The sequence below is a fragment of the Ceratosolen solmsi genome, unplaced genomic scaffold (genome assembly GCF_000503995.2).
Source record: "Ceratosolen solmsi marchali unplaced genomic scaffold, CerSol_1.0 scaffold57, whole genome shotgun sequence".
In the NCBI taxonomy this organism is placed as follows: domain Eukaryota; kingdom Metazoa; phylum Arthropoda; class Insecta; order Hymenoptera; family Agaonidae; genus Ceratosolen; species Ceratosolen solmsi.
The window spans coordinates 5,254,056-5,277,549 of NW_011948427.1; the positions used below are offsets into that span (position 1 = coordinate 5,254,056).

General features: G+C 36.4%; 3 protein-coding genes across 6 annotated transcripts in view; 2 read left to right on the forward strand and 1 right to left on the reverse strand.

Moving 5' to 3' along the window:
- The window catches only part of LOC105363487 (palmitoyltransferase ZDHHC2), a 17,098-nt gene extending 15,788 nt beyond the window's left edge, over positions 1-1,310 (forward strand). For 3 of the 4 annotated variants that reach the window (XM_011501202.1, XM_011501204.1, XM_011501206.1), the window contains one exon: positions 578-1,310. In XM_011501202.1, the coding sequence (XP_011499504.1) occupies positions 578-644 (67 nt within the window). In that variant the 3' untranslated portion in view covers positions 645-1,310. The remainder of the gene's footprint in view (positions 1-577) is intronic. The other variant, XM_011501203.1, reaches the window with a different exon arrangement.
- A 4,286-nt stretch (positions 1,311-5,596) lies between these two features.
- LOC105363555 (uncharacterized) lies at positions 5,597-10,758 on the forward strand. Its single transcript, XM_011501286.1, has 14 exons — positions 5,597-5,731; positions 6,142-6,773; positions 6,844-6,956; positions 7,038-8,234; positions 8,341-8,519; positions 8,617-8,748; positions 8,815-9,122; positions 9,207-9,334; positions 9,404-9,493; positions 9,606-9,719; positions 9,792-9,883; positions 10,159-10,344; positions 10,414-10,505; positions 10,579-10,758. Exons 1-14 carry the CDS (start codon positions 5,714-5,716, stop codon positions 10,679-10,681), a joined length of 3,384 nt encoding a protein of 1,127 aa, XP_011499588.1. The 5' UTR covers positions 5,597-5,713; the 3' UTR covers positions 10,682-10,758.
- Positions 10,759-11,265: 507 nt separating this feature from the next.
- Positions 11,266-22,102, reverse strand: LOC105363488 (transcription elongation factor SPT6). The gene is made up of 16 exons (XM_011501207.1): positions 21,813-22,102; positions 20,849-20,921; positions 20,558-20,757; positions 20,360-20,485; positions 20,002-20,168; positions 19,660-19,906; positions 18,541-19,458; positions 17,730-18,052; positions 16,977-17,578; positions 16,287-16,639; positions 15,739-16,082; positions 14,952-15,440; positions 14,121-14,637; positions 13,425-13,647; positions 12,650-13,007; positions 11,266-11,679 (listed from the first exon to the last, which is right to left on the reverse strand). The coding sequence occupies exons 1-16, from the start codon at positions 21,849-21,851 to the stop codon at positions 11,553-11,555; spliced, it is 5,106 nt and encodes a 1,701-aa protein (XP_011499509.1). The 5' UTR covers positions 21,852-22,102; the 3' UTR covers positions 11,266-11,552.
- Between the last annotated feature and the right edge of the window lie 1,392 nt (positions 22,103-23,494).

The window sequence follows — 23,494 nt, forward strand, 5'->3', positions numbered from 1 at the left end:
GATAGATAAAGAGAGAGAGAGAGAGAGAGAGAGAGAGAGAGAGAGAGATAGAGAGCATCGTTTATCAATAATTATTTATATTAACACTATAATGGAATTATGAATTACATATAAAGTATAAACTTTACAAGTACTGTAGATTAATTTTTTTGAATTACTTAACTCTAATTATCTAAGTAACTAAGTAACTTATTTATTTATATATTTATTTTTCTGTTCTTAATTTTTTCGTAATAAACATAACTGTTAACTTTTACATATAGTAAATTCTTGCTTCCTTCACATAATCAGAGTCGGCTTATAACTTGTCTTATCATTTCTAAATACTAACCATCTAATTAATATAAAAATACAACAATGTAGGGATTGACATTCGATGCAAGCTCATAAAAAATAATAAAAAAAAAAAAAAAAAAAAAAAAAAAAAAAAAAAAAAAAAAAAAAAATGAATAAGAAAAAAGAAAACTGTAAATTTACATAATTTTTTTCGTGAAGACGACCATTGTAAGAGACTCGACGTAAGGCCACACGGTTTCAATTCCGATTAATCATATGTCTCTTGTCACTACTTTTCTAGCACTGCTGTCGTAGGTCCACAAGTGGACGTACAGGAACCCCTCGTCGATCCTACCAGCATAGTCTGACTTGGAGCCGCGGTGCCGAGGTATTGCCAAGAGCCACAACCTCGTGCCTCGTCGATGATGAGAGGAGCCAATGTCCGCATTTCTCCTTCCCTATGTGGCTCGTGCCGCACCTCTAGGAGCAATAGAAATTTGTATTCTCTATGTCCTTTTCTGCCTTTCGCTTATCCCTCTCTTAACGTCAATGTAAGTATGTCGTGAACGTAGTATCGAGCGACCGCCGAGAACAATTAATTATGATTCGTAAGAACAAAGTCAATGTTTGCTCTATTCGAAGCGATCGCCTCTTTTCCTTTTAAAACAAGAGCTTTTACGGATCTTTAATGAGATTAGAATCGCGCGCGGTGACCTCTTGACCAGAGGGAGGGAGAGAGAGAGAGAGAGAGAGAGAGAGAGAGAGAATATTATTGTGACGACAGAACAAAGTAGAACAACGACAGATAGAGGCAGCATTTTCCGAGTGGTTTCATGCAGTTTCAAATGAGAGAAAAGCTTGAATGAAACGTTGGAAATTAATTTTATTTTATAATTTTGATTGCGTAGTTATTGTCTTTTATACTGCTATGTGAAAAATAGTTGAGTTGTGATCAATAATTTTACGACTGGAACAGATTCATTATCTAAAATTATTGTTTAGGCAATAATGCTAAATATAGTCTTATACTACAGAAATACTTTTGCATTCTATCCTTCAAGTTCATATGTTCAATTACAATAAAGGGCTGATGATGATGATGATGATGATGATGATGATGATGATGATGATATATATATAAAAATTTTCTTGTATTTTTGCTGAAAATCGATACGTAGATAATAAAGGAAGTAATTAATAAATATAATAAATAGTGAAAAGATTTCGCTCTCACGATTTTTCATTCTTTCTACTTTAGTACATTTTAAACTAAATTCACAGTAGAGTAGAACATTTATTGTAAATTTATTGTCAAATTCGAGAAATCAATAATGAGATGAAAAATTACTTGAAAATATATTGAATTAAAGCGCACTACATTGTTCGCATATTTTCTAAAAACAATATGAAATAATGAGCGAACGAATATTTTTGACACATTATGAGAAATGATTAATGCCGTTAACTTCACCATTCTCAATTATCTAAGTATTTCCTTTATTATCCAAGTATTACAATTTTATATTTTCAATATCTGCGTTTAAGGGAAGTATAAAACAATAGCATGTATCTACAATTTCAAGCCCGATATTAAATAAATAATTGTACAATTTTAAAAGCATGATTTTTTTGTAAATTGTATTTTCCATTTAAAAATGGATTTTCGTAATTATATTTATAGTAGTAACAATTTATGTATAAATTTTAAATAAGCATTTGCAGAATTGTAGATGTTTAAAATGTCATAATATGAATGATTATTAATAACAAATTCTTTTACAATAATTTAATAATTATACGTATTAACGGTAAAGGAAATTTAATTATTATAACACTATTCGTTTGTCTCATTCCAACACTATAATAAAATTATTAAATTAAATATTAATTTTAATAATGATATTTATTGCTTGGTTTTTTTTTTTTGTGTATATTGTCATATAAACTATTTATAGAAATTCGAAATATATTTTAGAGATTTAAATGAGAATAGATATATAAGATGATTTGATGATTATTGTTAAGAATGGACTCTAAATTAACGAATAAGTATGACGAAGTATATGTTAATGGTATAGAGTGCAAAACATTTTCATGACTATGAATCAAAATTTTTATTATATTATAAGCTTCATTGATAAAAATTACCACATCATTTAACAAATGAGTTTTTTATTCCATTTGCATTGTTATGAAAACTTAAGAGTAATGGCAATGACTATTATAATTCATTAATAATTAAACTATCAAAGAATGCAATACAATCTTAAAGGCTAATAATACTCCGAAATTGATTAAAGGTAAAAGGATTAAGAGCGAGAGAAGCTATAATTAAACATAAATATTTTGTCTATGCATAAATTGTTGATATATTTTATACATTTGATATAAGAGTTTATATAATGATGATATGGCTTAACAAATATATATTTTTATTTATTTATTTATTTATTCATCATTCGTGGTGTTAATTAACATGTTAACGACTGAATTTGATCGGGCTCTTTCTAGTCTAAGCATTTTTTTTTTTTTTTTTTTTTTTTTTTTTTAAAAAATTTTTTTTTTTTTTTTTTTTTTTTTTTTGTTTACATAATATCGTTACTTATATTTAAAAATGAACAGGATCAAATGAACAGGATCACTCAAAGTAGCTTCATTATAATTTTTGTCTCGATATTCACTGCCTCGGTGATCGTACTCTTTCGGTAATAGTAATAATAATTCTTCTTATAACTTAAATATCAATAAAGATAAGATAAATGCCGTGTCACTACATAAGCGATAGTATTGTTTTTTTGTTTTTTTTTTTTATTTTCGATACAAATTACGTTTACAGTTTTTATTTGCATATAAAGTACTGAAAATCAATTGCTACCGTACGACAAATGGTACTTCCATTTTAATGACAGATATTATTTTTAAATTGTAAAATACCATTGAAATATTGTAATGTATGTAAATTACTAGAACTTTAATAAAAGTGGCGATTGCTCGAATTAAAACAGTAAACGTAATTGTTTAACGACATATTTACGTTTCCCGAAACAAAACTGAAGAAATTTATGTATAAAAAACGAAGTGATGATACAAAACTGCGTTAAATTTTGCAGAAATGATAAAATATGAAGAAAAAAAATATATATTTTTTTTTCTTTCTAAATTGAGAAGAGTATCCGGTGCACAAAATAAATATGGTATATGCGCATGTATGTACACATATATTTATAAACATTTCAGCAACTTTGAAATACGCACATAATATTTTGTCAATCGCAGTAATGCATAATTAACTGGCAAATTATATCCTACGCATGTGTATGTATGCAAATAGCGTATCATTTGCATTACGTTTGGATATATTATGGAGTTGGTTTTTATTTTCATTCGACGTCTGAGAGAATCAGCAGTTGTAACACCTGATTTATGAAATCAAGTACAAAAAGGCGGTATATGTTGTAAATAAAGCAAATATATATTGAACAATTATCTCTGTACTGTAAATAAATCTGTACGAATGAGAAGTATTAAGCTTTTTATTTCGTTTAATTCAATCCTGTTTAACACATTCGATTCTTCCAGCTTATTCTATCGTAATCAGTCTGATTAATAAAATGATGCTTTTTCACTCTTGTTTCATGCTCTTTTACCAAATGGTTACTTATGGACGTAAAGTGTTGTATATAATTTAGTTAAATAATTCAATTGATGTAGTATGCAATGTTTTATTGAAATTATACGAAAAGAATGCTTTAATTAGTCAATTAATTTTCTCTTGTTTTTAAATGCAAAAAAAATTAAATTAATCACTTTCTATGCATTATTGCACATACGTTTTATTCAGGCACAATGACATTGTTATTTTATCGACTGTTAAACGAATATTATCCGCTTGATTTTATATTTTCGTTGGTCTACATCGTTAAGATAGGGAGCCGATCGTCGTATTCGATTGATAAATCAAATTCAAGATTATTCGGTAGACATAGGAAATTTTTTTTAAATAAGATCTATAAATAAATAAAGAAATGAATAATTGCTTTAAACAATTAGTGTAATAAGGGGATGTAGAAGGGACAATAATTTGGAAGATAAATCAACAGGCGCCAAGCGTATAAAATATATATATTGTTGGAGGCTCGATGGGTGCTTACGTCGATAAAATAACTTTCCATTTTATCGCTCAATCACTACTTTTTCATATGAGCATTTTGAAATACTCCATAACCATATTTCCGTTGGTTATTATTATTATTACACAACTTTTATCCTCTTTTTGCATACAGGGTGGGGGGTGGGGGGTGAGGGGGATGGGAGGGAAAGGGGTTGAAGCACGGGAGTCCGTTACGCGATATCCTTTATCGTGTTAGACTGACGATTTGACGTTTTATTTAATTTAATCACAAGCAGCCATTCGTAGAATTATACGTCTCGATGCTCATTACCATTGGAAATGATATCGAGGAATGTAGGAACGGACATTTGAAAGAATATACGTTAAAGAGGCTTCCGAGGATGAATGGAATGACGGCCAACGAAAGACAATGACGAGGTGATGGCGAATATTGTATAACGAAGCCGGTCGGTGACGTAGAAATGCGCGGAGATTATTAATAATACTTGCCGCGACGTCTCGGGTTTGCGCTTTCTTAGGGCGTTTTGAAGTTTTTTTTTAAGAGTGCGATCGATCGCACAGATGAGAACGCAAGATCGGAAGTAACACGACCGACTTAGCAACGTAATATAATCGAGCGCGACGCGTAGTATCCCCTGTCCTCCTCAGGCCGCCGCCGCCGCCGCCGCCGCCATCTTGACTTCGAGTCATATGCTGGCATGCGAGGTTGGTATCCACAGTCGTGTGTATCACGAACTCGCGTCTCGTGTTTTACAATCTCAACGATCTCACTTCCATGCTCCATCTGTCTTAGATTTACAATAAAACAATGAAAGAAGAGAAAGGTATTTTTCAAGGCGCAGTAATAAACACGTAATTCGATGCCCCGTCAAACCCAATGACAAATACATCCGGAGATAGGATGAGAAGTAGCTAACTATGCTTGCGATGTTGTATGTTAAAACGGGCGACAAAACGTGGATAATTAGAGTGACGTCGTTATGAATTCTCTGCATTATCGGTCATTATCATTGATAGGCAAGTGCATAGGCAGTGTACGTGAGCGCAAGTGCGCGGGTTCATTTCACATTACACATTGAATGCTGTAGGCGCCAATGAGTTGAGTTCGAAGCTCCGTTGCCGGAAGGTTGGCGAAAGGGGACGGACGCTTACACTCGACTTTTAATATTGGTAGCATTGGTCGAGGCAGAGGACTAACATTTACGCGCAAAATGCAACTGTGCGCGCTGTCGGGTGAAAAATTTTAAATGACAAACAGTTTTGTAACGAATTTGTTTGCAGGTCACAAGACTACTGAATGCCGCGATGGATAATTCGTCGAGCGTAAGTTTTGCTATCGCCATGTATTGGCATTACGGGTAGTTTGGTAATTTTGGGAAATAGGAGCAATGATTTCGGAACGAGTGTTTTGTATTTTTGATATTTGCTGTGCCTACCGAAAACAAAACAAAGTACATTTTTGGTCAACTGATTAAATTAAACATTGTTCAAACATGGACAAAAATTTGATAAGAAATTATTGAAAATTCGATGTAAAGTCGGTAGGCCACATTTTTATATTAAGATCCAAATTAAGTATTGAAAAGTTAGGATTCTGTTATAGATTTTGGTACGTAATTAGTAGTGGTAAATAAACGAATCGTTTTATTGCAATGGAAGTGATTATGATAATATTGAAACTTGTCGATTGATGTGTAAATGCATAAGCGAACTTTGTCGTATTAAATTTTCAGATAAAATTTGGGGATTTTAAGCAAGAGGAGCGTTATAAAAGACTCGAACGTAACCTAAAACTTGCATTTGTTAAGCAATTGGAGCTTATGAAAGTGCAAGAAGGAAAGTATTGTCTGTCACCAACTTGGCCTAGCACTTCTAGCATACACCCAGATGGTTTTGATACGACGAGCTCAGCGAACGAGGGGCCGCATTATCAGACTTCGAAAGCTGGGAGCGACGTAGTATCTTCTAGTCTAAATTTACGTAGAATATTAAAAAGTACCTGCGCCGAACGAAAACCAATGGCTACGTCGAGCGTTAAGAAGTATCCGGTGCATGGTTTTGACAAGGATCGAGCTATTATGCCACCGCCTGTTTTATATAAACCCGTAAATTCCAATGACAAAAACCTACCTCTTGTAATGAATTCAAAATCCAATGCCCAAGATAAGCAGTGTAAAAATCCAGAATTAGATAACAAAAGTTATAGTTCTTCCGAAAGCATTATAAATTCTTCTGCAAATTTACAGGATATTAGCTTTTCCACAACATCTGAAATTAACGATCATAAGGGTTATAGAAATTTTGTTGATTGGCGAGTAATTTTAAACGATCGAGGAGAATTAATTATAAAAGGGACTCTGGACTGGTATAGTATTAGCGAGCACATTTAAAATTATGCTTTCATTCGTGTAACGATGCGATTGTTTATTTTTCAGTGGTAGAATTGGTCGTAGCAAACCTGTCGTTCAAAGATTTTCGTGCACTAAAGTGCGATCTTTATATAAACATATTTACATATTGAATGGCAATTTAGTTGATAATAGACGCGGTAAGTGAATTTTGAAAACCTGTATTCTGAAAAAAGTATGATAAACATAATGAAATTTACCATTATTTTTCTTTCCAATAGAGCTACCAGATTATATTCGTGGAAAATTTTACAATGGATTCCCGGATGATTGGGAAAATGTCTATCAATTATGGAGGAAGTTTATAAGCGAAGGGTCACCGATAACCTTTAGATGGCCGAGACACGTGACCGATAGCGATGACGATTTAAATAGCGAAGTCACAGATTTTACATATTTTAAACAAATATCGCATAATAAACAGACAAATTTTTCAAACGCTACGTCGAAAAACGATACTTCATTAGAGAATCGTGCAAAGCCAAATGCAAGAGAACATCAAACAAATAAAACAAATTTAGAACTTTCGAGGAAAGAAAGTGTTGATTGTACATCACCGAAAATTCATAATACGAATAAAAGAGTAGACGATTCTGGTCATTCGTCCGAAGTTCGAGATATCAGTACAAGCAATGCTGAATGTGCTACAAATAATAATAGAAAATGTACTCATTGCACCACTTCAAATTGCTCTAATTCAAATTTAAAAAATACAAGTTATCTATATGAAATAATACGAGAGGATAAGCTAAGAATTATCCTTTCAAATCTCGGAGATAAAAATTGCCCTCCACAATACCTAGACAAATTTATTGGTTTTATCGATTGTCTCCGGTATATTTTATCATATACACCGAGTAACGACTGTGATGCAAATGATAAGCAAACTGATATATTATCGTCAAAAACTCGGGTACAGGATTGTCAGAATTGCAATAAAACAATATCATTTACGGAAGCACAAGAAACAAGACTACTGAGCCAATTTAATATTCAAAATTACAACGAATGCGTAAAGCCGAAGGAAGTGATGAAATATTCCGAGAAACCAGATGATAATGTGACATCGAACTGTTCGGAATCCGACGATACTGCCAACAAATCATCAAATAGCGATATCTACATGGGTATTCCAAAAGTAAATTGGAATCGCGTCCTTCAATCTAAAATTCGGCAATCCGAGTCCTACAAAGATATTCGAAGCCGTAAGAGAAATAGAAATACTACGAAAATGAAACAATTTCAAGAGCAAATTGAATGTAATAAGAATTATAAGTCTCAATATCATAACGATTCGGACATTGATGTATCTAGATGTAATTATAATCGTGAACAAACTCGTAAAACAAAGTCATCTCCCCTTTTAGCATATAACAATACAGAACAGCAATGCAATAAACAATATGACGTCGAAGAAGGTAAGAACAATTTTACTTCGCTCATTTAGATTGGAATCGGCAAATTTGTTTATTGTCTATGTATACGCGTATATATTGTATATATAAATATATAAAATTTATTTAGCTAATATTTCTGCGAATGAAAACAACTGTGCCACATCTTTTCCAAACAAAGCACCGAGGCCAGTCATTGCGCATTCGGATAAAATTAAATATAATATAAAATTAGTGGATTCGAGAGTCACTGCAAAATCTATTAACGATATTGAGATTATTAATGCTGAAACTCATAATAAGAAACAAGTAAGACAATAAAACTATCGATTGAAATTATTTATAAATCTTAAATATGAATAATATTATTGTTTAATCTAATCTGCTTTAATTTCATTCCTATTAGGCATCGAATTTTAATAAAATTAGTAACGATGGTAGTAAAGATAATAAAAATGACAATAAATTGAATGAAAAATCATTGCAAGGCAATTTTTTGGAACGCGAGTCGGAAGCTTTTGAAAATGAAGAACATCAGGTAAGGTATTTATTTATTAATCGAGGAAAAGAATAATTATTTAAGAAGAAAATTGTTACTTTACAGTGTGGAGCAAAGCATTCTAAAAATCAAAGTAAAAATTGTTATTCGGATCATGTAGAAAAAGGAGATAAAGTGAAAAATAAAAAATTTAAGATAGTATCGATCGAAAGTCAAGAAATTGGACACAGAGAACCCGTTGTATTGTTGTCTTGCGAGGAAAAAAAAATGTCCTCAAATAATAAAATAGCGAGGAACGAGCCATTTGGATCGAAACAAAATCCAAAATTGTTAGCATCTTGGACACCTTGTGTTGTGCAAGATAGCGCAAGAATAAATCAATGCCATTTAACATTTGAAGGAAAATTATTAAAGTATTTATTATCGAAGTATTATTATACTGTAGGCGACGTATACAATACTTATGTATTTAAATTGTTGATTTGAATGATTTACAGCGAAGCTGGTCATGTGCTCAACAGAAAATTTGTCACCGATTCAATACTTACTAGACATTCATTGAAACTCGTTGAAACTGTCAATAACGATTATTTTATGCTAGTCGGCGATCTTGCCAATAAAAATCGTAATAAAAATGTTTCGTTAGTATTCTTATTGATGATTAATTTATAACTGGTTATTTATTTATTTTTAGTTGTACCGAAAGAATTACTAAAATTATGCTTACAAGGCTGTCCTTCGAAAATCGATGAATTTTGCCAAGAATGGACTAACTTAAAAACAGGTAGAAATATTCAAGTGCTCAATTTGTTTTAATAATACCCAATCACATGTAATTGTTTATACGCGGTTAAGTTAATTACTCAATTAAGCTTGTATTAACTAAATCTTTTCAGTATTTAAGAAAACGACTGATAAATCAAAGTTGAGCGATCTATCGGTTGGTGTCTTAAAAGTACCAACGAGTTCGCGCGGTCGACCACTTATACCACCTCTGAATTATTGGCAGGGTATATAATTATTTAGTAAATTATTTAATCAAGAGAAGCAGTTAATACATAGGTGTGTAATTTTTATTTTAGGTGAACGAATAACAACAAAGAATTTCGACACGGTTTATAATCGAGGAAATACGATTGAAAGTTCATTATCGTCAAAAATTGTACATAAAAAATCCATGGTGAGATAATTAAATAAATAAATAAATAAATAAATATATATATATATATATATTATTATTATTATTATTATTAGATAGAAAGTGCGAAAGAAAAAATAGTGAAATAAAATCCTTTTCATAAATAATTATATAAATTATAAGCATAAAAAGAATCACTTGATTTCATGTATCTTTATTATTAAAAAAGCTAAATTTATAAATTTGTAGAGAGAAATTGGCTATTTTCAAGACTGAAATTTATATTACCATTTTTTACGTTTTTGTTAAAGCCCAATAGCAAGAAAAAGACGAATGAAAAAATGAATGAAAGTCCTAAAAAGCGTTTAAAATTAGGAAACGAGTCACGTATTAAATCAAGAAAAAGAAAGATAGTAAAGAGGAATAAAATTGACAAAACGTCCTCGAGTACCGATGTTGAGGATGCTTCAGAGGATGAAGAATTCATACCATACACTGTAAAGTATTGACTTGTTTTTTATAATGAAAATTAACGTATATTTAATGTATAATTAAAAACATGTTAGGTAAATTTTACCGTACCAATGAATCGCAGAAAAAATTTACGAAGCCATTGTAACAAACAGCATCCTCAAAAAGCCGAAACGAATTACAATATGTAAGAATTATATAATTAATTAATACATTTGTTCATGACAATAATTAATTCGGTGGCATTGATTTGATTTAAGGAGAACAAGAACTTCAACGAACAACACTATGAAACTAGCTTGGACATACGATAAGGGAGAATACGTCGATGTATTGTCGGACGATTTAGCTTCTATAAGATGAATCGAGCATCAATCAACTTATTAGATTTATTTAAATAATTAAATAATATAATTTATTTTATTGGATTTATATTAACAATCGACTGATATCAATAAATGAAATACTATTTTATATATATATTTATAAAGACTTGTAAAAATTGTATATTTATTTGTTAGATAATAATTATTTGCGTTTCGATAAGGTGAATTAATTACATGGCAATCGGCAGTTATCGAGTGGAACTAAATTCCAATTCTTGTGCTTTATCACTGTGTCGAATTAATTGAATTTAATTAAATTTACGCAACATTTCGTACGTTACAACAATGAGATAATTTATTTATGCCGTATATACATGCGCACGTGAGTATAGGCGTGTTGCGCATGCTTATGTACATTCATATATCCAGTAAGCAGTTGTGTTTCAAGGGAAATAAAAATTTTCTCTCCTTTTAAAACAATATTAATCTTTCGATCTAACGGATTCACACGGCCAATTCTAATTTTTTTTTCCCAATTTCTACGCATACACTACCGCCCTACGCGATTTTACATAAACTGTACACTCACACTACTACAGCAAAATTGAGGTAAATTATTCATACTGCTCAAAATAAACGAACAATGTACAAATAATAAAAATTTATTCTTTCCATGTGAATTCACAGCGAGTAGTGAAAAATTACCCTTCGAAAATCATCTTACATGAAAACAGAAAATTCAATTAAATTTTCTACGGAGTGAAGTAAAACAATTCGTAACTATATATGCATAAGTATATATATTTTACAGTAAGAGTAAAAATTTTCTTATGCAAGCTACGAATCCTTAACTAAGTATAATAACGTCATATACATAAATACATTAATCCACTAATTACAAAAAATTATTAGCTCTCGTCATACAGTGGAGTTCCATCTCCGCTCAAAGACATACTTCTCGGGCTGGAATTTGTATGTGGCGTTCCCCTTGGTGATTTATAAGGCTGCTTGTATCTTGGAGTACCTTGGCTGCCGCTGAAATGTGCACAAACGTTCTTTTACCAAACACGAAAACCTCGAAAACACGCGCTTATTCTTTTCTTTGTCGTCCGCAATCCGAAATTGTCAATTCGTTAAATACTTATTAATGCTTTAACGCAACTCTCGTTTGAGCATAACATTTTCACGGTGCATATTGGTTTTTTTTTTTTTTTTTTTTTAATATCGGCCCAAGGAAAAATATGAAGATCGATCAAATCAGAATGCACTATTACAGAATTTATTCATTCGAAATTCTTCTAATATTGATTATGCATTTAATAATAATAATAATAATAATAATAATAATAATAATAATAAAACTCCATACGTTATTAAGATATTTCAGAAAAAAAGCCATTGAGGAAATAAAATTCATTACATTTCCTCTCCCGTACGTATACGAGTTAAAGAGAATTTTACGCGAATTTTACGCGAATATGCAATATTTTCTCGAAATGAGCAAAAATGTTACCATTCTTACTATTGTTGTAAATATGCTTTGTAAACACGCATTACAATGATTACACATTAATTATTATTATTATTTATGATATTTTTTTCTAACCGACAGCTGCATAAAAGTAAAACTTTTATTTTTGTAAACCTTTAATACAGCAATGACAACAATTGACAATGAGATATTCGCGTTTTTCATCATTTTCATTATGCCTATTAATTAATTATTTTTTACATTAACACCCACGTCTACCTTCAACGATTAATCTCTTATATATATATATATATATATATATATATATATATACACGCACGCACGCGCAAATGCGTATACTTTAGCGACGCTAGTCCTCCCTCCCATCTCGTACTTTTCATCTTTCACGAAGCACACTGATATTGCCAAGTGGACGATGCAAGAAGATCATCATCGTCCTTTTGAACGCTGACTCGTTACACTACCGCAATCCAAAACGAGATAAGAAAGTGAATTATGTAAAAGCCTACTCACCTCGCTCGTGGGGCGGTCTGCCTAGCCCAGGCTTCGGCCGCCTTCTTCCAGTCCATTGCATTCTGACTCGTCGTGTACTGATTACCCGGCATCTGGTGTCCGGTTGGCGTCTGCTCGCCGTAGCGTGGCGTCGGCTGACCGGGCGTCTGATAGGGTGTGATGTATGGCGTCTGTCCCGATGGTGTGTAAGGTGTATTGATGGCGTAGGCGTTGTGCATTCCTCCGTATCCGGTGGCGGTGCTCGCCGCCCCGGGTGTTTGTGGATAGTGAGGCGTCTGATTCGCCACCTGGGACAGCGAGTGCAGCATATGTCGCGGAAGATTCTGGGCGACACGCTGAATGGCCTCCTGGTTCATTCCTGCGGATATTTCTGTATTACAATACTCTCCTATTCTCTCTGCCCTCCCTAACTCCCTCCCAACCTCCCCGTCACTCTACCATCCTATCCATGTAGCTATTAAACGCTGCTTACAAGGGTAATGAAGTAGTATCGCGCCAAGACCAATGATAATGGGGAATTACGAGTGGCAAGTCCAGGCGTAATAAGCGTGTGAATTAATTATTCGATCGAACGTTCGTTTTAATGCAAAAAATGTGCTATCCATGATTTTAATAATAATTAATAGTGTCGAGAAACGGGCCGGTATTTAGAAAGTTAAAAAAAAAAAATTTCATAAAACGAATGATGAATATCGTAGTAATATTACGAATGTCTGTCTTACGGATGCGCGAAAGCCTCGAAAGTTTCGGAATTTTTAAAACAAAAACAGCTTACCATTCATGTTCATACCCGGTGTATTATGGTACACTCGAGGTGTGCTCGGGGTAATTTGACCTGGAATTGGATCTCTAAAGTGTTCCTTGAACCAACGGAAAAGATCGTTAACTCGCGGGAAACTATTTCCTCTAAATCGAAAACCATCTGGAGAGACCGAAATATATTCGTGTCGGCATCTAGTACGAGGAAGATATGATAGCATAAATTTTCCAGGATAATTCTGTAAGAAGAAATATATGGCATAATAAGATCGCTCGTTATGTTTATCATAAAGTAGTATATTTGAAGGAAATGAAAATTGAAATTGGAAAAAAAAAGCAAAAAAAAAAATAAACAAAACAGAATAATATATATTTGACATAATAATAAGTGGCGCTCATTAATAATTATGATTGGTTTGTTGTTGTTGTTGTTGTTGTTGTTGTAAACAGTAAATATCGATTCTTGTTACATTTATGGATTATAATTTGACAATTTAGCAATTCGACTCGGACAGCTTATTGACAATGAACTTTTCTTTATTACTACCATTCGACAAACATACTGGCATTTAAAAAAAAAAAAGCAACGCTTATTATCACATTAAATATCAATGGTTAGGATTTAAAGATAAATTAGAAATATTAACGATAAATATTAATGACAGCGTAATGAAAATGAAATAACAATTCCGAAGGGATTATTGGCTTTTACCTTGGATGCGGAAACGATGTATGGAATACCACCAGGGTTTTCCTTCTTTTGCTCCTTGAGTATATCCTCGGCTTTGTCCTTCATGCCCATAATTTGTGCTTTGTAGTACTTAAAGTCCAATAATTCGGACGTGTATGCAGCCATAGGATTAATGTGCCTGGCGATGATTTCATCGAGATCCTCGAATTCCTCGCTACCGATCCATAAGCTACGACCGAGCGAGTATTTATTCTCCTTACCCTCTTCCCGAACGTCGATGTGCTGATGCACGTCGTCCGTCACCTTCCACGTCACTGTCAAATGATCGTCACCTTTGCTCGAGGGCCGAATTATGGCCTCGCCCTGCTGCATCGTCTGCATTAGCTTTTCCGCATCGGCGTACGTGATATTACGAAACGACGGGTGAATTATCACACGGGTAACGTATATCTGGCGTTGCTTAACTTTCTTCGCTTCTTCTTCAAGCAAATTATCCTTGGATTCCATTTCCGTATCGTAATAAGGATCCTTCTGCGGCCTAACATATACAAAATTCTGATACAATCTCTTCGACCAATTTTACCATTAATTACGCAATAAAGGCCAATAAAGGCAAATTTTTTAATTTATTATTGTCATTGTATTGCAATATACACGCATGTAATTAGTCATTGGCTTGCAATCTTTTATTCTTCAAATGTATTTGGGAGGGGGGGGGGAAAGAAGAATATTTCAGACGTTGATGTACATAAATAAATCATTGACAAGCAAAGCTTCCAATTTACGTGATAAATCTCCAGATGAATTATTCATAAAACGTCTAATAACTACGGTCACGTGTATTCAATTTACCTCCATTCCTGGTTCTTATCAGCCAGGTCACTACTCTTACTGGTGGCCTCGATGCTAAATCTGTCGACCTCGATTTTGATAATGCGACAGTGAATGCGATTGCCGATACGTACTCTCTCCTCCGGATTCACCACGTGTTTGTCCGACAAATTCTTTATATGAATGTAGCCGGATATGCCGTTGTCCAGGCGCAGTCTGATGCCTGTCGCCTTACCAGGGCAGGCGCCCGCGTCAAAGTGATTCCATACTTCCGAGAGCTCGGGGAATTCATTCTTCAGACAGAAGGGACATTGCCATAGTCCCGTCTCGTCGTTGCGCACCGGATTCGCTTGATCCAGTTGCTCGCCCTTGGGTTTCCTATATGTAATCCCGACGACCGTTGCCTCGAGCAGCTTGCCAATGTAAAACGTCTCCGGGGTTTCCTTCGTCAGGATGTCGAAGAGCTTCTCAGGCGTTGGAGGTTGATAGGTTACACGCAAGTCCTTATATCTAAAATACAACGAAACTCGTAAATGGCTATTGAGATAAGAATGTACGACGCGTCCATGTAATCAGCGAAATCATATTTGCATAATATTGCGCTCATATGGTTTTTCATACATTTCTACGAAATATATTCGCTGAACAATATATCTCGGAGCAACGGTCTCACTGACCCTTTAACTTCCCATTAACTCCTAATCCAAATCAAGTTAAAGTTGCACAATATTCTGCTGATAATGTCGCAAATGACTATTATGTCCGACTATAATGTCATGCAAATAAAAATTATTTTTAGCCAAAGCACCTGCTATTAAGCTCCGATCTTATGTCGTAGAGAGTGATGCACTTGTTGCCAAATCCCTGTCTCTCCAATTCCTCTGCGAATGCGTCCAGGTCGAGATCTTTGAGCCTTTCCGGCGACTCGAGAATCTCCTCCAACGCACCAGCGGGATTCGCATCCTCGTCGTCGTACTCCAATGCATCAACTGCCATTTTTCTCGCCCACTCGTATGTCTCGGGATGTACGCGCGAACCGTCGAGCACCTCGACGTACGTTTCAGTACTGTCACCCAGACTATTTGTGTCAATTTTCATGAAACCCGCGCAGTTTATGAAGACCTTCGGGCCCATGTGGCATGCCGTTACGAACTGTAAGTAAAACCGTTGCCGAAATTATTTATACATTGATAAATTTGTCGATAAACTTGTGTTTGAATGGAGCGCGGATTTCACGCCTAATGGCCTAAGCAGAAATGAGACACACACACACACACATACACACACACACACACACACACACACACACATACAGAGTGGTAACTATGGGAATATCTTTCATTTTTCATCCATCACCTGTGTGCGATTTTCCAGTCGCTGATTCGTCTGTTTTAGCGTCTTTATCAGGTACTGGCCCTTACGTGGACCCAAGCCACACACAAATTGCACGAGATTACCGGAGTAAGGCTGTTGCACAGCCTTGTTGAAGTCCACGCCGACCTCGTTCACGCGATTCACGAATTCCAAATAGAGATTCTCAAGCAAATCCTCTTTATTTAGTTGATCTTGTAGACTGTGAAATTTCAGGCAAAGTATCTCTTCGTCGGCGTTGCACAGTTGGGAGAACTCGATGAGAGGATCCTGTATGCGACGAGCCAGCGAAATGGCCTGGCGCAGGAGTTCCGGGTAGTCCCTGAATTCCGAGACACCTAATGACATTTTGAAGTTTTTTTTTTTTTTTTTTTTTTTTTTTTTTTTTTTTTATTTATTTTTTTTTTAAAGCGTGTATTGGACCCTGGACAGGTTCAATCGCAATCTTTAAGCATAGCGAGTGAGAGATTGACGATACGCTTTTGTCCTCGCGTTATGTTAATTGCATCGTATTGTTAATTTGGCGTTCGAGAGATTCAACAACGCCGTTTAAAGCAAAGAATTGTTTAATAATTGTATAATTAACGGTAAAAAGACGTTGCGGTTGGTTGCTATTGAATATTTTGAACTCCCCAGTCGTTCCACCCAAACAGACAGAATGAGCGTTTCACTAACCTTTGTGGCTATTGGCATAAATGCCGGCCAATTCATTTTCCATGATTTCCACGCGTATGCTGGGAAACTGCTCGTCCGTCACGAGTCCTGCAATGCACTCCCTAATATCCTCGCTAATCATTAAAGCGTCCCTCGACTCTCCACCTATCACCACAATGTGGGGCTTTTTCGTGGCTATGAAATTCTTCATGGCCACAAGATCCGACTCTTTCAACGCTTTATCCGACTCCCTGAAGCTGTTCTTCCTCTTGAGGAGATGCGGCAGCTTCAAATAATCCGTACACTCGCCGTCCGGCGCCACCATGCACGCGAACGACGCTATGGAGAAGTCGGACACGTAGGCGAGACCCATCACTCGCAAGCCCTTGCTCGTGTCCCACTCCTCGTCTTCCTCGTCAGGGAACTCGCAGGTATAAGGCATCACTTTGATCCAGTTGTACATCTTGCGGGCGCAAGAGCGCATCACGCACTCCTTGGCTTCGTTCAGCAGAATGGAATACAATTCCTTCTTGAGATCGGGGATAACCATTTTCGTAAGAGCCATCTCGACGCTACCAACCCGCAAGGCATTCCAGTCCTGCACATTCTTGCTGAACTCGTCCCTGCGCAACCGATTAATTATGAAATAATTAGCTATAAACAACGGTAGCCAAAGTTCGCGCCAAAGTATAACCCGTCGATTTTAATAAGCATCGCTATAGCTAATATCTTTTCTACAAACGTATGAATTATCCATGAATCTCGCGCTCGTACCTGTAATAAAGCTGCTTCATTTGTTCAACATAGTTATTCGTGGTATTCCCTTCAATCTGATCCGAGAATGACAATGTAATAAGTTTATCGTCCTGGGCTATTACTAATTTTAAAAATTGATCTCCTACGAGATCCCTAACTGGCTTATCTTTGAGGTACTTCATCGTGAAAACTGGATGATTTTCATCTATAAGTTTGATGCCTTTCTTCGTTGGCCGCACCGAGATCTTTGCTTTCTCCTTATACATCCTCCTTACCGATTCCCTAACCAATGGCTCCCTTGCCAGTTGTATCGCCACCATAAGTTGGGCAGCTTTAAGCACCTACAAACAAAGGAAACAAGATAATCGAAGAATATATGGTTATTACCAATGATATTTTCATTAAATGTTCTCCGAATTGGCAAATGCAGTATAAGTTTTATAAGCTACGATAGAAAAAATATGAGACATAAGAACAAACGAGCCTGCGATGATTTTATAAATTTATCATTCGAATACTGCATATAGATTTCGTAACTCATTATAAGTTTGAAATGAAATAATAATAATAAACTAGTAAAGAGCAATGAATAATAATATGAAATTGAAAATTAACATTCATGATTGTATTGTTCTTAATAAATATAGCTGTTTCATTTACAAGGATTTAGCGTATAAAACTATACACGCACGTTTTTATTTACTTGCATCTGTAGTGCCAGTTAATTTTTAAATTCGAATTAAATGTAATAATAATTGCAAGTCCATTTTAATACATGCAATAATCAAGTATAAACATAATGCTAATGAAAAATGAAAGTTTAAATTACCTCTTCGGCTGTTTGGAACTTTTCGCCAATGTACTCTGCAGCAACGGTATTGAGCTCCATTGGTTCTTGCTCAACCTCATAAATCTGATACTCCTCACTGAGATTCTTGGCAAATTGCTCGGGTGGCAGACCAAACTTCTTCGACAGACTCTCCAGACCCGCTCGACGACAAATCGAATACGGCCCAGTACGAACAGCTTGCTTAAGTATTTCCTCGGGCTCCTCCTCCTCCTCCTCATCGAGGATTTCTTCGGATGGTGGCTCCTCCCCATTCTCCTCCGCCTCGGCAATCAGCTGCTTGTGCTTTTGAATTCTATCTAAGCGCCGCTTCTCCTTCTCTTGCTTGCGTACGATCTCCTGCATCTTCGGTATCTCTTGGTTATAGTACAGCATGAAATGGTGGTACGAGTCGTTAAGCTCCTCGGTCGTTTGTACATTCTCCAGCTGCTTAACGTCTTCCTCCTCGATCAACCTCATATTGTCGGGCAACGGTGCGTCCGGATCCTTCATAATATGATCCTCCTGATATCGCTTCATCTTCCTAAAGAGATTAAGCAGCGCCTCCTTACGCTGGCGTAACTGACACCACTTGGCGTCGAATTTATAAACCTTCCACAGATCGTTAATGTTCAACTCCGGTAAAACATATTCCTTTCGATAGAAGGAGATGAAGGGCACCTCGAAATGCTGATTACGCATAAAGTCCAAGGTTTTCTTGATTTTAGTTACCGTTTGCGGGCCTTTTTTCGCACGCTCCTTCGCTTCCTCGTTCAAGTGGGCATCTTGAACCGACACGGTTTTCCGCTCGAAAGCTTGATTGTAAATCCATTGGGCCTCCGCGGTTAGCTCCTCTTCCGTGGCGGCGGATATCGGTACGGAGCGAAGCTGCATCCGTTCCGGAATATCCGTGGTACGTATCTGAAGAAACGTATATTACAACCAATGAGAGCAACGAAGATTGACAAGTCTTGTGGCTTTTGTGGAAATTCCTTTTTTCAGGAAATTCAAAGGCAGATCAAGATAATAAGCATAGTCTAAGGATCTTATGGATCTTGTGTCGTAAGTTAACATTTTATAAACGAGCTCTTATATTATACAAGCAATAAGTTGAGAAATTACCTCGTTGTCCAAATCGGTAAAGTGACCGCGTTTAAGCTCGCTCGGTTCATAAATTTCAAAAATACTCTTTTTCGTAGTCTTCTTTTTTGCAGCCTTTTTCGTTTTCTTAGGCCTATCTGTATCTATTTCATCGTCCGCGTATTCGTCTTCTTCCTCTTCCTCCTCCTCCTCGTAGTCATCGCCATATTTTTCAAATTCATCATAATCGAAATCGACTCCAAAAATATCTTGAGCCTCCTGAAGTGCTCTAAATAATGAATAAACGAATAATTGAATTAATGTCTCTTAAAAAATTGTCACTTAAAAATACATCACTAGCTTAATAATGTATTGGATACGTACGAATCAGCGAAAATATGCCTTCTTTTTTTCCGCTTTTCTGCAATGGGTCTCCCATCGTCATCGACAATGAAGTCATCGGCGTCGGATTCTTCGTCGCTTCCTTCATCATCATATTGCTCGACTTCACCAGCGGGTCTTTGACTGCGTTCGCTCCTACGTTCATCTTCCTACGTGTTAAGGAGACAGATAATTCACTACATAGAATCGGAATCATTCACGATTATTATCATTATAAACTGTCCATACATACCACTACTAATGCCTCTCTTTCCTGGCATTAATAAGCACAAACAGTACAATAATAGCGTATACAAAAGAAGGATTGGTAAAAAGTAAAAACTTATTTTTTGGTACTTACATCGCCAGATCCTAATTCATTGGAAAATAATTCATTGGCGATAGCATCCCTCTCTTCTTCTACCTCCTGCTCTTGCTCTTCTTCCGACTCCTCCGCTTCTATTCTCTTCAAGCGTTTGAAACGTTTCTACCAGAAATAACGACTATTGGTTACGATTGACCTTTTATAAGATGAAATCAAATTTTGTGCAAAACCAACCCTTTCGACTTTAACACCCAAATTTTCTTCGATAACATCATAATCCTCGTCGTCCAATCGATCATCAAAGTCTTCGTCGTCACTTTTTTTACGTTTTTTAGAGCCTTGCGAAGTGTCGCTATCTTCTCCATCGCTCTCATCGTCTATTGGATTATCGTCGATTAAATCCTTTAGCTCTTCTCTTAATTTCTCCTCGTCATCTGCAAGAATTCATATCAACAATGTACATCGCCGCGCATACATACGTATAGATACATTTTTATAAGAATGACATTTTAAAAAACAATTTACCCTCTTCTTCTTCGCTTTCCGAAGCATGAATCTTTTTCAGCTTTTTCTTTTTATTCCGATCGAGCATTTCATCCTAAAATAAACACGACAATAATATTAGTTTGACAAAGAGTGGACACTGAAATTTCTAATACTTTAAATTAATATTCCCATCCAATTTTACACTTCCAACCGACTTGGTCTCAAACATTCGATAAAAGCAATGGCAATTGACATTAGCCTTTCTACAAATATAGCAATATTAAAACCATAAGGAATCGGAGGTTTCTTTTGATCGGACTAAGGCTCGTTCTTACTTACCTCGTTAATAATAATAAGTTGCAGCCTAATATGTAAGATATCATTAATCTGTTACTACAGAACATAGGTAATTGACGAATCAAAATTAAGAAAATGAACAGAGTTTACAAATAATAAAAGTGACTCTTGGCACAATAACACATCGACCTGAAACTGTGGCCACGGTATCACCGATATTTTCACAATTATCGTGACGATTTGCCCATTCAACTCGAGGAATCCGTTATAAAATAACGCCCCCAGTCCGCCGAATATTAATCTCGAAGGCCAAAGAATACAAATTATTAACGAATGGTCTATTTTTAAAGTTTACACGAGGATAAGTAGTGCTTCACCTCCCTGAGCATCCCCCATCGATCCTATGGACATCGCTTAACGACTGCCGACGCTCAAAATATTGTCGCAAAAAAGCTCACGTATGTGGAGGCATTTTCTCAATAAAAAAAAAAAAAAAAAAAGAATAAAAAAAGAAAATTAAAAATTAAAAAAAAAAGAGAGAGAGAAAAGGTAGGAAAAAAATTGGCAGGCCAGAACATTCGCAAGGTACGAGTGATGAACCGTCCCTTCCAAAATCGTTCGTGACGGTTCATCCTTGCGCGTACGAAGAACGTCGTCGCACGAGGGTCGGGAAGTGCGTTGAACGCCTCTCGTCCCCAACACTAACCTCACTCTCTTCGGCTTCGGAGTCCAGGAAGTCCGACATGGTGCCGGCTTAGCTCGTACCCCGTGCACCCGGAGTACGAAGCGCGCTGTTGACCAACTCGGTCGTCCAGAGGACGATCTTCGGCGACGTGGATGTGGCGGCGGCGCGAGCTACTAAAGCGTTTCGCACCTGCACTCGCGCGCGCATACGCACAGCCAGAGGCGCACGGGCAGAGGTACGCGCGCGTAACCCCAACGACCGATAACCAATAACCACCCGTAGGGACTTTGGGGTCTCGAGACCCAAACCCTGGAGCCGAAGCGACCGCCGCGAGCCAAAGGTGCGCCGACGGCCAAATCCTATTGACCCCGCGCACTGTGTACCCGCCACCCCGACCGTCGTGCGCCAAGCACCAAATCGAGCTTCGTCTCTTCACCGCGGGATGGCGTCCTAGCCAAGTCCCCCGCGCACAAAGTCGCAGAAAAACGTTAAGACGGCCGGTCGCCGTCACCGGCTCTACCGCCAATCGTTCAGGCAGAAATCCGCCGACCTCGCTCTATAACCCCATCCGTCGGCTCGCATTCTCGCCTCTCCCCCACCTCCGTCGCATTTACCACTTCCATTCCGCCGGGCTACTTTATCGTTAATTGGCCCTTCCAATTTGGCATCGCATTCGTCGCATTGAACGCGCGCGCGCGCGCGCCCACTTCAAAACCGGCGGAGGATAAATGGACTGGACAACCGCTATCAGTTGCGATCTATGTAAGTTTCGAAGATTGGCCGTGTGAGGCTCATCTATTGATAAAATCATCGAGTGGAGAGTTTGCGGTGAAGCAGCCATAGGGAATTGGAGATGAAGGCGGGAAATGGCCGCCAGACTTCGTCAGCCAGCGTCCGTCCCTTGATCTGTTGTTCATCAAGGCAGGGAGGGCATCGTCATCGACTCGGACTAATTAAATGTGATGGCGGCACCTCGAAGCGACGCGAAGCCTTGAATAATATGCGATATACATAAAGTTGCAATGTCGAATCCTTAGAAATCGCGGACTCGGCGATCAAGCCCCAAATGCAGAATAAATTGATTTGGAATTTGGATAATTCATTTGGAAAGTGGCGTGCGCGTTGAGCGACAGCACGAACAAAAATTTCTTTAAGCGCGAGTCGATTTACCTTTGCCATTTAAAAATAAGACAACCTAACCTGCCTCTCAAACTAAATCAATCGTTCATTCGAGATCGACACTCTCCTCTTATATTATCATTTTTATTTTTATTTATCCACGCGTTTATATCTATTTTGTAAGATAATTGGCATATTGCAACTAATTGCGCGAACGATTATCTTTCGCAGGCACTAAATTTCACGACAAATTTATACAATTTGTCGTTTCGTTTTTTTAATCTTTTAGCTTTGCCGTACTCTTACTTGTCAATGGTATGTGTGACGTGTTTACATTCGTTTTCTACAAAGCCACGCTCCATACGTTAGATAAATTTCATACTTTAATTAATTATTCGTGCAATTATTATCCCTATATTTTGATATAGCGTCAATTGCGATTAATATCTTGACAATTTGCATCGCACTCTAAGCAGTGATTGGCAATCGATACTACTACTACTACTACTACTACAACTACCACTACCACTACCACTACTACTACTACTACCACTAACACTAACACTACCACTAACGCTACCACT